The 14,309-nt window shown below is 46.7% G+C and overlaps 1 protein-coding gene across 1 annotated transcript in view; it reads left to right on the top strand.

The window, feature by feature from the left end:
• Positions 1-14,086, top strand: part of Suclg2 (succinate-CoA ligase GDP-forming subunit beta) — a 259,106-nt gene extending 245,020 nt beyond the window's left edge. The window contains 1 exon segment of the mRNA NM_001100750.1: positions 13,048-14,086. Within this exon segment, the coding sequence (NP_001094220.1) occupies positions 13,048-13,163 (116 nt within the window). The 3' untranslated portion in view covers positions 13,164-14,086.
• The last annotated feature ends 223 nt before the right edge of the window (positions 14,087-14,309 follow it).

Here is a 14,309-nt window from a genome sequence, read left to right as displayed (position 1 = left end):
GAAACTTTACCTTTTCACAACAGTGAAAAGAAGTTAGCTGATGTCTCTCTGTAGGGAGCAGGCAGTCTTGGGCTAGACAGATCCAGGAGGAAGCTACAGTTGATAGTTTGTGCTCATACCAGTCAGTCTTTCTAAACACTCATACTTGGATGAGTGGAAGGCTTTGCCATTCCTCTATGCCTCACCCTGTAAAGGCTTTGTTATTTTCATGGCTTTGAGGCATTAGGTCCTTGACATGCCAACAGTTGACGTCCACTTCAGATCTCATCCACTCCCAATACCTTACGATCTTCAGCAGTGTTTCCTAACTCTCTATTAGGTATCCTGAGACTCTTGCTTAAGGCATCTGTTTCTCCCTCTCAGTGAGCGCCCTGACCCTCAACCCCTATAAAGCTCACAAAATACAGCCACCACTGCTAGAACGCAGATCAAGCACACTTATCAGTGTGTGCACAAAGAAAGCCTTAATCCGCTGACAAGGAAAGAGTTCTATGAATTGTAAAGCAGCAAGAAAGAGCCTCCAAGCTTTCACCTGTGTCTATTTGCTTGGTGGCCATCTCTTCTGCAAGTGTGCTGCCATGCAGAGTATGTGCCCACAGGATCAATAGAAGGAACTTTGCCTTTCTCTTCTACCAAGACATCTGTGAGGGCTGTGGCTAAGAGTTTCCTACAGAATGCTGGAGCCTGTGTTTTCTGTTCATATTTGAGATAAACAGGACAGAGCTCCTGGGTGAGATGACCCCTGAGTGGTGAGATGACCCCTGAGTGGTGGGATGACCCTAGCTGAGCAGAGTGAAGGTGATACATGGCAGAGGCAGGGTCCTCCAATATGTCTGACCACATCCCTGGCTTCTGCCCTTTATTGGTGTCTCTGTGACCTCTTGGCTTCTTTTTCCCACTGTGTGCTTGGGACCAAGTTGCATTTTCATTTTTTCTTCCTCTTCAGCCCTGCACTCTTGTGCTGTGCCTAGCAAGTGTCATGGCCAGCCTGCCTGAGCACATCCTCCTTTGGTTACTCAAGGCATCACTGTTCCCAGGGTTGAGTTCTCATTCTCACACCTTTCTCCAGGCTCCCATTTTCTATGCAGTCTACACCTTGCATTGCTCCCTACCTCACGGCGTCCTGGTTCTTCTTTCACCCCTCTCCTCCCTCTGCATTCTTTGTGGACACGTCTTACCTGGGACCATTTTCACTGTGGTGATGCCCCTCCCCTCCTCTGCCTTTCATCACTAGCACCCCACCCTCCTCCCCCCGTCCCCCATAACCCTCCTCCCTTCACTTCTTCACTTCACTTCTTCAGCAGCTCACACCACCTGTGGCATCGGAGGGACTCTGGCCTCCAGTGGCACCGGGTCTGAGTGGATAAGCGTATGGTAATGCTTAAACCACGCTACTCCTGTTCTTTAGAGCAACTTTGCAGGGGCTAGCCTTGAGCACTCCTCAGAACAGGAAAAGCTTCTGTGGATCAAAACTTTTATCTGCACTAATCTACTCTCTTAGGCAGTTCAAGTTTCCCTCCTCCCACCTCTAGAGTGATGATGTGCATAACCAGCATTTCTGCCATTTGGATATCCGTAGCCTTGTCATATCTGGAAGCTAAGTCTTCTCAAAGAAGATGACCCCAGCATTATGCAGTGTCCCCACGCTCTTGGGCAATGGGGTAATGGATGGAGGTATCTGTGACAGATTAGGCCGCTCTGGCTGTTGTCATACAGAGCAGCAGGTTTAAGGAAGAGTGGTTAACACATGGTAGGTATTAGGCCCACTGTACCTATTACACACGCCTTGTCTGCTTTCTGGATGTTGTCGGTGGGACCAGTCAATTTATGTCTTCATGCCTTAGTGTCTTCGTCTAACACTGTAGTTATCCTGATTAGCACCTTGCTATTAGGGAACAGCCCTGCCAAGGGAGATTCAGTCCCTTGTTTTTACAGATGATGAGTCTACCCTGCCAATAAGACTTCCAGGGACACCTCTGGAGACTATTCCAGTCTATCCAAACAGCCTCCTTGACAGTGTTTTAGAGAGGAGAGGACAGTTAGTTTTCACCCCATGCCACCATCTGCTCATTGACCATGGCTGCTGAAAGTGCTGTGCCAATAAAATCCTGAGGCCTTATAGCTCAGAGAAAGAGGTTCTAGAATCATAACTGTACACTAGAAATGTCAAAAGGAATGGCAGGTGCTTTTGAGCCAACCATTTACCATTATAAATGAAATCATACAGGGAATTTTCTCCCCTGAAGTACAGCATTCCACTGGGAACAGGAAGTAAAGTGTGGACTGCAAACTGGGGAAGAACCGAATGAGATAATTTCTTACTTGATGCAGTCCGCCGGACATGAGGTCGGGCATTCTGAGTGTAAGCTTTCCTGTGAAGAGCCAGCTCTTGCCTTTGAGGCCATGAATCCCTGCTGCCATTGCTTGGTTTTCTATGATAGTGTTGAAGCAGCTCTGGACAGTGCAGGGGGAGATGGCTGCCCCGGGTCATAATAAGTCTTTTGATACAAAAACAGATTTCAGAATAGGTCTGGCTTATGAGCCCTAGTGTGCAGACCCCTAAGTGGAAAAGAGCCCAGCAACAAGGCATAACATTTTAGAAATTCCTCCTATTATCCATTTCTAATTCTAGCTCTGGGCTCAGCATGTAAATTTCTCATAAGAGTCAAGTTAGAATTTGGCAAGCAATATCAGCTCTTCAAATACAATGTTTTTCTTAAGGAAAGTCTTAGCAGTAGGGTCCAGTAGAGTCAAGCAGTTCCCTTACTTACAGTTACATACCATAATGTAGTGATATGACTTCTTGGGCAATCTATCCGTGTGTTTGCGCTGCTGTGACAAAATACCTACGTCTGGATAATTTACCAAGAAAAGAGGTTTACTTAGCTCCACTTCTGCTGGCACCTGCTCACCTCTGAGAGCCTGGATGACAACACGTGGCAGAATAGCATTTGGAAGAAATCGCCTGGCAAGCCAAGGGGCAAGAGAGCAGTCATGGCTATACACACCTGTGGTACCAGCACATGGGAGATGAAGGCAGATTAGGAATTTGGGGTCAACCTTGGCTACAAAGAGTTTGAAGTCAACCAAGACTACATGGAGAAAAAAAAAAAGACAAGAGACTGAAGCAAGGGCAGCTTCACTATTTTTGTGACAATGCACAGTAAGTCCTTTAGGTAAGTCCTCATGACATAATTACCTTCCACCAGAACTCCAAGTTTCCACCCACTCCACACTATCATGCTGTGCACACAGTACAGAGTCATTGAGGAGAGCATTGCCTTCTATAGCCAAACCATAGCAGGAGGAGTGGAGGCCCAGGTCAGCATTTTAGACTGATGGTCTGGCATGGTCACAGTTATCTTCCATTGTCTATAAGATACACAGTGATTGAAAGCCATAGGGAGACTCAAGGAAAATGCAAAGGGAAAGGCCTTGCAGATTTTAAGATCTCTTCAAAAGATCTGTCCTACAGCATGCACAAGACCTGAACAAGCTCTTGACAGACCAAATCCCATCATGGAGGGGGTGTGGAAGCTTGAAGCCCACCCCTACATAGCCAAGAAGCTATGGGCAACTCCCAGCTTCTGGAAGAAGAAGAACAAACACATCCTAATGGAAGGCCACACATCTAAGACTCTGCGGGCAGACTACCTGGACTCGGTGATAAAAAGAAGACAAGGTGGGTGGATGGGAAGGGGTTGATGGGAGAGGGATTGGAAAGAGGAGGCAGAACACACTGTATAAATCCTCAAAGGATTGAAACTTCTAAAAACAGAAGCTGTGTTCTGTGTCTGCAGACGATGGCAGGGAATAAAGTACTGCAGCCTGGTTCTGCTCGCCAGAGGCTCCTTTGCATTCTGGTTTAATATTACAGTTGAACATGGCTGGCATTAATATTCATGCTGCCTTTTTTTGAGGGATATCATAATTGAAAGCAAAAGCATATGCACCTAGGATTAGCTCTCAGTGAACACACATTAGATGTGATCCTGAACTTTGCATTTGTGGTCAGGAGATTGCCTCTTGGTCAGAGACTTCCTGCTGCTAAGGCTGGCTACTCCCACAGCAGTCCTGTAAATACCCTGTCCTCACCCTGTTTGTCTTGTTACCACGGCTGTGATACAGCTCCACAGGCCACCTTACACCAGCCTTAATTTTCATAGAATGGGTAGATCAGATCCTCACCCCAAGGTGAAGAATCTCAAGTCATTCAGCTACTTGGGAATAAAGCCGGGTGTGAAATTTCAACTTCCTCACCTGGAGTATGGGAATAAAAAATCCAAGTTGGACCCTCAGCACCCAATCAGAAGTCCAGTGTGGCAGTGTGTGCCTGTAATCTCAGCACTACAGAAGAGACCACATGATTCCAGTCTACGTAATTGGTAAGCTACAGATTCTGAGAGAGCCTGTCTCAGAAAATAATATGCAGAGTAATAGAGGAAGGCGCTTGGCATAGACCTCTATTTTTCAAAAGAACATTACATGCACATGCATGTGCATATGTACTTGGGGGCACATGCATGAATTGACATATATACAAGTAACAGCATCATAATACCATTCATTGTAAGGCACAAATGAGTTTTCCAATAGTCTAAATAGGTCTGATCTTATTAAATGTTACCTGTGTGATTTGTACTAGCCATGACATCTGAACCCTTGTTACTAACACTTCTAAGATCCTGTGTATCATGGCCATTGGCTGCCAGGTGGTGTTTAACCTGAGACTTGGGTCATCTCAAAGACGGGAGAGGGATACAGGACAGTGGGAGTTTTGCCTCTGGTTCTGTTCGCAGAGAGTTCTTTTATGTGTTGTGGATAGTAGTCTTCTGTCAAGTATGTAGCTGGTAGAGATGCTCTCCCACTCCATAGGCCCCCTCTCCACTCAGTTAATTGTTTTCTTAGTCTTGCAGTTTTTGTTTTAGGAAGTCCCACTCGTCAATTGTTGGTCTTAATTCCTAGTCAAATGGAGTCTCATTCAGAAAGACCTCTCTTACACCTGCATCCTGTTAGATGCTACCCGTGTTTTCTTCCAGTGGCTTCAGTGTTTCCGCTTTCACATGACATCTTTGATGCATTTGGAGTTCATTTTCATGCAAGGTAGCAGATGCAGGCCTAATTTCATTCTTTTGCATGTGGACATTAGTTTTCCCAGCACCATTTGCTGATGTTTCTCTCCAGTGTGTTTTTAGCATCTATGGCAAATACCAGATGATTCTAGTTGTATGTACTCATATTTGGGTCTTCTACCTCATTGGTCTACATGTCTGCTCTTGTGCCAGTACCGTATGGCTGTTTTATGACAGTAACTCCACAACACACCTTGAAAGTTAGAATGGCAAATTTTGGAATGGCCTTGTTCTTCTTACTCAGGGTAGTTTTTGTGGTTCTGTGTAAAATTTTTGTGGTGATTTGAATGGGAATGGCCCCACAGGCTTCTGTCTGAATGTTTGGTTCTCAGTTTGTAGAACTGTTTGGTAAGGGTTAAGAGGTGAGGTCTTGTTGGACTTGTATCACGGAGGCTAGGTTTTGAGGTTTCAAAAACCCATGCCATTTCAATTTGCGTTCTCTCTACATTGGATCGGGATGTAAACTCTCAGCTACTGCCCCAGCACCAAGGCTGCCTTTCTTCTGCTGAGCTCCTGGCATCATGGTCATGGACTCACCCTCCGAACTGTGTCCGTGATATCTTTCACAACATGTCTGTTGAATTATTCCATTACTAAAAGAATAACAAGAGAAAAGACATTCAAAACATCACCTAAATACTAGTCCTTCAGACCTTTGTCTGACGATGGCTTGAAAGGAGGAGCAGGACACAGGACACAGGACCCTCAGGAGCCTACTGCTTTGTAGAATGTGACCTTTCTACTCCAAGGAAAGAAAAGAAGCCTCAGAGCAGACCTGAACCTTTCCAGACCCTGGGAGCCATACTGTCTGTGTCACTGCCCTAGCTCTGCCATTGCAGAGCATAGCAATCAGCAGCCTGCAAGTGCATCAGCTTGGCCCTGCTCCATCAAAACTCTATTTATGGGCTCTGAAATTTGAATTTCATGTAATTTTCATGTATCACAAAATATTATTCTGATTTTTTGCCCAGCTATTTAAAAATATGAAAACTATTCTTAGCTTACAAGTAGCATGCAAAGAGTCTGTGGGCTGCACTGGGCTTAGAAGCCATAGTGTGCCAGCCCTGATTTAGAACAGGAGGCTGAAGCAAGCCCATGATAGCTCACCGACTCCTTGTCCGGTACCTGGGCCTCAGTTTCCCCAGTGAGATCAAGTGAATGCTGAGCCTGAAGAATTGCCAGCATTTCTTTATGTGTGGTACTCCACGGTGCATGGCCGGTGTGTGGTTCTAATTTCAGATAAATCTAAACTCTAATCTTTTTCTATCTTCCAACTTGCTGGGCGTCATTAGGTCAGCTGCTAAGTCTCCTGGTACCTTGGTTACTTTATCTGTGAAATAGGGCTAAAATGCTGCTGATTTTAGATTTGCTTTGAGAATTGAGTTTTATGATATTTAGGAACCTGTAATCACATATAGGCAGCAAGCTTGTACTGTTTTCAATATTATCTTTATAGTCTCTTTTAGAATCTAGCAACATGTAGCTAATATATATTTAATAATGGCATTGTATTCTTCTAAAATGAAAAAAAAAAAACTGAGTGATTAGGCCAGGGAATTGGCTTAGTTATAGTAAAGTACCTGCTGCATGAACATGAGAATCTGAGTTCAGATCCTGAGAGCCCATATTAGCAGATGGAGCAGCAGTGTAACCTCTGGGCTGGGCTGGGCTGGGCTGGGCTGGGCTGGGCTGGGCTGGGCTGGGCCGGGCCGGGCTGGGCTGGGCCGGGCTGGGATGAGCTGGGATGGGCTGGGATGGGATGGGCTGGGATGGGCTGGGCTGAGCTGGGCTGGGCTGGGCTGGGCTGGGCTGGGCTGGGCTGGGCTGGGCCGGGCCGGGCTGGGCTGGGCTGGGCTGGGCCGGGCTGGGCTGGGCTGGGCTGGGCCGGGCTGGGCTGGGATGAGCTGGGATGGGCTGGGATGGGCTGGGATGGGCTGGGATGGGCTGGGATGGGCTGGGATGGGCTGGGATGGGCTAGGCTATACTGGGCTGGGCTGGGCTGGGATGGGATGGGCTGGGATGAGCTGGGATGAGCTGGGATGGGCTGGGACGGGCTGGGATGGGCTAGGATGAGCTGGGATGGGCTGGGACGGGCTGGGATGGGCTAGGCTATACTGGGCTGGGCTGGGCTGGGCTGGGCTGTGGTGGTAAAAGTGAAGGGAGATAAACAAATGCGAGCTTCTGGCCTGTCTGGCCAGTTTGGTAAAATGAACTCTAGGTTCCGTGAGAAATCCTGTTGAAAACATAAGGTAGAGAATGATGAAGGAGTACACCCAATGCTGACCTCTGGCCTCCACGGGCACACATGTGTACACACATGTATACAAACACACATACATGCATGCATACATACACACATCTGAATTCCTATAAAAATAATAATTCAGAAGAGGCTTCTATACATTTCTGTACTAGACAGTGTTTTAATTCCTGCTCCTGGGGTAAAGGCTGGCTTGAGTTGGGGCAGGGCAAAGGCTGCATCTCTTCACCCAAACCCTGTCAGCCCTGGCCAGTGGCATCTCTCCTGCCTGGTGAAAACACAGGCGTGTGTTGATAAATTACCCCTGCATCTCTGTTTACAGCTCTCTTCCTCCACCCAGTGGCAGGAAGCCACTATAGAACACTTGGAAGTAGAGACATTTTTATGTGTTGAATGGGATTATTTTTCTCATGTCCCCTAGCAGCCAAGCAGGAGTCTGTGTTGAGCCAGTGCCCCCTTTGGTGCACTACACACTGTCATTCTCGAGGCCTGTAAGTGGGTAGGTAGCCACATGGCCAAATGGCTGTCAAGAAGCCAGACCTCAGAAGTGACAGCCAGATGAGCCGTGCGGGTGGATCAGTTATGCGTCTGGGTGGTTATTAAGCAGGTTTTCCTGCAGCCTCACTGAAAAGCATGGCAGCATTTAATAAATATTAAAGCCTGTCACCAGCACCATCTAAGTGTGGGAAAATGATCAATTTCCGTCATAATTGTGTGCAGGGACATAAACACTCTCTTTAGAACACTTAATTCCATGTCAGAGTTTAAAGTGGCTGTGATGGTTTCCATTTAGAAATAAAGTCAGAAAGGGGGCTGAGGATAGGTGTCAGCCATGGAGGTCAGAGAGCAGAAAGAAGCCTCAAACACTTCAATAATACCATTCCACAAAAGACGGAGAAACTCACAAGCATTTGCCCAGGGTGTCCTCGCTCCCCGTGACCTGATTTTTACTGGCTCCTTTTTTCTTTGCAACCTCTCTTCTCTTTCCCCTCCAGCTGCTTTGTCAACCAGAAGGAGGAAGCAAATGGTAGCAATTGCTGGTCAGGCCAGGCTGGGGACAAAGCCCAGCCAAGCAGGGGAGAGGAAGAAAAGACAAAGGACAGGGCAGGGACACAGACCAAGGGCAAGCTCCCCGAATCTTCACCTATGGTCACCTTTTCTCCCCTGCCTTCCCGTCCTCACATGGTCATCCTCGGGCTTGTTCCCCATAGTGCTTTCTTCACATGTGTAGCAAGTTGGCCTCCCCCTAACCTCCTTCTGATCTCCGTCTGCTCGCAGCAGCTCTCCTTGGATCTGCTTCTCAGTGCAGTCCGGTTCATTCCTGGGCTATTTGAGTGTTACCATCCCTTCACACCCTGCTTCTTCCAAGCATGCTAGTATAGCTTAATAATTAAGACTGTAATTAAAGTATAACAGCAAGTATAATTAAAATTCACTTTAGTAGATCCTGAAATTATGAAGCAATTAGGTATTTTGGTGTGGCACTGAAGATGCTGCCAGGAGGAAGGGGGAGGGCTCCCTTCCCGCTTCTGCTTCCCCCTGACTTCACCCACTGGTGTAACGAAAGAGTAAGACCTTTCTTCACTTGGGGCACTGCACGGTAAGAGAATTGTTAGCAGCTTAGAGCCTGCCCTGGAGAGTAGCGAGGGCAAATGGAGTGCCAGGACCTGGAGTCACTGTCAAAGCCTCTGGAGAACCCTCAGATTTGCGAAATGATCAGAGAGGATCTGTCCAAACCTCTCTCCTCAGGCATCACCATTCGTGACTGTGGCTGTCCTTATGCAATCTGTCAGCTCACATGTAGCATGTGACTGATACTGCAAGATACCCTGAGAAGCAAACCTAACACTGAAGTGGTTGTGTAGCGGACTGTGGGAAATGTCACCAAGCTGCCCCACAGGGCACATCTCTGTTGCGGTGTAGAGATCACGGAGTACTCCAATAGCACATCTGACAGGCCTGCTGTAGCTGGAACACTGAAGGTAGTGGCAAGGAAAGAGGCCCAGGAGACGAAGAGAGCTTCCAGGGAGCGGATGGACGCAGGGCAAAGGACAGTGGGGCCCTGGGTGCCTGCCGAGGCACTTGTGAATTTTAAAATCAATCCTTTTTATTCCCCTTGAGGAGCCTACTCCTAGGCCAGATGCTGCAGATGATATTAATTAAGAACTTGAATTATTTATGCTGTTGGTTCCAAGGAAAAGCAGCAGCTTCAAATGTAAGTTTTTTTAGAAATCAGCATCTATTTCGTCCTTACACATGGAGAATTCAGGTAATAGTGAATAGAGAATTCTGAGTGAGTAGTTCTCTGAATGGGTGAAGACATTCAAAAAAAAGCTAACCCCCAAAATACCAGGATAGGGGTGGGAGAGAGACCAGGAATAATTATGTTCTGCAACTGGGTGGAGGTCTGGGGAGCTGGGTGCTGAGACTGGAGAGTGCCAGAAAGGAAAAGCTCTTGTACTTTTCCTTAGGTTTTTGTCTATGGCAGACTGAAGGGCACCTAGGGAGGGTATCCCAGTCAATCGGAAGGGATGGAAATGACACATCAAACTCTGGTCCAGAGATGTACTTCTAGGTCAGGCAAGTGTTTTGCTTCACTCTGCCACTGCTCCGTGACAGCCACACCTTCAGGCTAATATGCAGATTCCTTTATCTCTGACCTAATGTGCATGGTACACACCCTGTCCTGCTTCTCAGCCTCTGGAACCCAGACTCAGCCCTTACCAGGGAATCAAAATGGACACTGGGATCCTGTAATGAAGTAGTATAGCTTTACGTCTGTGTTATGTCTCTCTCTGTGCATAGCAGATGATTCCTTTGAAAGTGCAAAGGAAGGGTGTGAACATCGTACATATCTGAAGGCAGGAATCTGGGTGTGGCGTGGCTGGGTCCTCACACCTAATCTTCATCGGGTTGTTGGAAAAGTGTGTTCGGCAGGACCACAGCTTGCTAAGTTCACTTTCGAGTTCCTAAGGCTTCTGTGGTTAGTAATAGGATGCTGTTCCCTGGCTGCCTTATTGCTCCGTAGCCATTGGCTAGAGGTTGTCCTTGGGTGCTTGACAAGTGGGCTTTGTCCATAGGGTAGCTTCAAATATTAGCAGTTTGCCAGGGAATGGTACAAGTGTTAAAGTAGACAGGACAAACAGAAAGCATGGGCTTTTATATCTCATCTCAGAAGTGATATCCCATCATTCTTAGATACTTACACAGTGAAAGGAGAAAAGTTCCAGGATCATGTGGTCAGCAAGAGGCAGAGTCAGTCACTTGCACTATCCAGTGCTGTTTTAGAAGCTCCCTGTGACAACACTGAAAAACAATGGGTTGGGTATAGAAATAGCTCAGTCAGCAAATACTTGCCATTCAATCTTGAGGACCTGAACTCAGTTGCAGAACCAACATAAAATAGCCATGCATTAGTGGTGTCCAGTTGCAATGCCGACACTGAAGAGTGAAGACATTTGGGTCCCTGGGGTTCCTGCTTTGTGACTCCAGGCCAATGAGAGGCCTTGTCTTAAAACACACACAGACACACACACACCACAGTGGACAGCCACAGAGGATCTACACCTGGCCATCTGTCATCGACATAACTGCATGTACACACACACACACACACACACACACACACACACACACACACACCACAGTGGACAGCCACACCTGGCCATCTGTCATCGACATAACTACTTGTACACACACACACTCTCTTGATTCCAAGTAAAACCAGCCCCTGAATAACAACCATTCTGTCAAGGGCTTAGCATTATTGAAATTTTCTTCTCATTCAAATAGAGTCTGAAAAGGTGAGTGAGTCAGATGCTAGGCTCTGCCACATAATCAAGTATCTAATTTGAAGAAGTCATTGCTATCCTTAAAAGGGTGCCTCCCAGGGTTATCCTTACTGATAGTGTAGCTGAAAGTATAACAGAGATGTAAATGTCACTTTATTTCCTCAGATGCAGTGAGGAGAGCCCTGCCCAAGCTGTGTGTTTGGGCTGTGCCTAGGACTTTTCCTTCTCTGTTCTAACTATCCCTAACCCTAGGTCTGGAAGCTTCTAATCTAATCTTCCAGGCTGACGGATTCAATCCAGCTTCTTTCAGCTTCTGACTAAATTGCTCGGCTTGACCTCACACTAACTTTTGGCAGTCTGGTCTAATCTCCTGGTTCCTTCTCATTCTCTGACTCATTCTGTCTTCATCTGTGTCTAGCGCTCTCTCTCTCTCTCTCTCTCTCTCTCTCTCTCTCTCTCTCTCTCTCTCTCTCTCTCTCTCTCTCTCTCTCTGCAACCTGTCTCTGTCAAACTCTCCTGGTAAAATCGCCATGCACACATACTGCATCCCCACACCACCGCACCGCTGACCGACTTCATCCGTGAGAGCAGGACGAGAGCACCTACTCGTAGCTGGTGTTGAAAATCATATGTGCATCACAGCTGCTGGGCATTACCCTGGCATGCATGCGTACACAGCGAGCTTTAGCTCCAAGGAAGATAATAATACACAGAGATAAGGAATCTAAAGCCCCACCCCTCGCAGAGAGACTACAATGCTGTGGCTACTGACATCACACCCAGGCTCATGCAGACAGCCTTATTTAAACCCAGTAGGGCACACACAAAAGCTGCAGAAGTAGGAGGGACCTATGAGAATTGTATTGGGCAAAGGAGGGATGTGAGAGGGGGTAACGGGGTGGAAGTTTATGAATCCATCAAGGAATTAAGATATTTTAAAGAAGTTGCAGGGCTGGGGAGAAATCTCAGTGGTAAGAGCACTTGTCTCAGTTCCAGAGGACTTGGGGCTTATAACCCCCAGCATTCACATGGGGGCTCAGGGCCATCTATAGCTCCAGGTACAGAGGATCTGATGTCCTCTTCTGGCCTCTGCAGTCACCAAGCATGCACATGGGGAAAGGACGTACATGCAGGCAAAGCAGTCATAATTGTTTTTTAAAGTTGAAATTCAAGGAAGCTAAGTGATTAACTAAACCCCATACTCTAAATGCATGACAGAGATGAGAGCCTTAGTCTCTGCACCCAGGAGAGGTGTGACGCCCAGTCTTCCATTCCCAGTTCTGAAGCAGACTCAGTCCCAGCACTTCCTCCTCAGCACAGTCCACTCTCCTGGCCATTGCCTCTGAGTGAGACATGCGGACCAAGTGCCCGCTCTTGTTTGTGCCCACAGAGAAAGGCATGTTCTCCATGGCCGTGCAGTTCAGAGCTTTGTTACAGATAAGTCCTCCTGGCAGCTGACTAGGAACACAGGAGCAGTTTCCTGACTTGCTTAAGTCACTTTATCTTTCAGGCCTATTCTCCCAGACTCAGCAAAGGGAGGTCAAGCTCAGACTTTCTTCCTTCAGATTTACTGAGAAACTTTGTGTGCATGCATGATCTGGAAGAATGCTTATTTCTCACTTTAGAGCACCAGAGAAAATACAGGCACTGTCTTTCTAATAAGTTCATTAAAGTGAAAATGATTGGGTAAAAGTGTCAACTGGGCATATCTGAAAAGTCAGAGCTTGACAATAAAAAGCCACATGTGTCCTACATAAATTGTTGGCTTCAAGGGGGACCAGGCATCCTGGGATTCCGGTTGTCCAACATGACTTGGGTATGCCACTGGCAGACTAATTTAGCAATTGCTTGTTTCCTCTTCTAGGAACTAATGTCCAGGAGGCTCAGAACATCCTCAAAAGCAGCGGACTCCCCATTACGTCAGCTGTGGACCTGGAGGATGCAGCCAAGAAAGCTGTTGCCAGTGTGGCCAAGAAGTGATGGCTGCCCCTGGCTCCCATGAGGAAGGGCACATCCCTCACCACTCTGAGAGCTATTGTTTCCTCACTGGGAAGAGGGCACACACAAGGATCATCACATGAAAAAATATGAAGTCTGAGCTTTCTCCACTATGCTGTCCAGAGTGCCTAACGCTGATTTTATACTGTAGTCATTGTTTAAAAAAAAAATCACTCCTGACAATTTCACACCTTCTCTTGCCCAGTCAGTAGCAGGGTCTACCAGCTGTGGCCACAGTCATTGTGGCCAAACAGCGTGCATAGGTACAGGATTTGAAGCCAGATCTAAGTTCATCCTTAAGAACTTTGTGGACATTTTTTCTACAGTAGACAATTTTATAGGACTCACAAGTTCAGACAGGATTATATTTAACATAGTAACTTCCAGAAGGTTATAGCGAAGACACCTGAGCTTCTGTGAACAGTGGTCTCCACTGTCTCCTAATCCAGTGCATTTAGAAAGACCACAACCATTCTAAAGTGTGGCTTATATTGGGCATCCCACGTTAATACATGTACATTGCACACACTTTACCCTTTGCCTTAATGTTGAATCTACTGCCTGCCTCACACTGAGTTACAGCCAGAAGCCTTAATCACAGGTTTGAAGTGGAAGGTTTCATTTTTTGTCAGAGTTGCTGAATGCTGATTTTTATCAAACTGTGCCATTAAGCCATTTCATGAAGAGGAGATCAAGCTGTTGGTGGTGGTCAGGATTTCCCTCTTGTCCCTTCCACCTCACATCTACCAGTTTGTCACAGAAAGATGAGATGTCATTGGAGAGAATGTGGCCTTCCTAATGATGTCCTTTTTTGTGACGGGAATTTTCTTAAACTTGATTTCTTTGTTTAATTTTAATAAATTTATAGTCATATTCATTTTAAATAAAATTGTTTTTCAGTGCTACTTAGCCGGATGGTTCTTGTTTCTGTCGTTTCACCATCTGTTCTTCTGAAGACACTAGCCTGTGCCGGAGTCCTAGATCCAGTTAAGAAACTGCAGTTGACCCAAATTTTCCATACCACTCTGCCTTGTCATGTGACCATTTCTGTGGCAGCGATCCAGAAGGACTTAAATGTACACGTTAGACATAAGCCCAGAAATATGTCTCTGACAGACAGGATGGTGT

Source organism: Rattus norvegicus, chromosome 4 (genome assembly GCF_021556685.1).
Source record: "Rattus norvegicus strain SHRSP/BbbUtx chromosome 4, alternate assembly SHRSP_T2T, whole genome shotgun sequence".
NCBI lineage: Eukaryota > Metazoa > Chordata > Mammalia > Rodentia > Muridae > Rattus > Rattus norvegicus.
The sequence above is the reverse complement of the archived record's forward strand: the minus strand, read 5'-3'. Positions and strand labels throughout refer to the sequence as shown.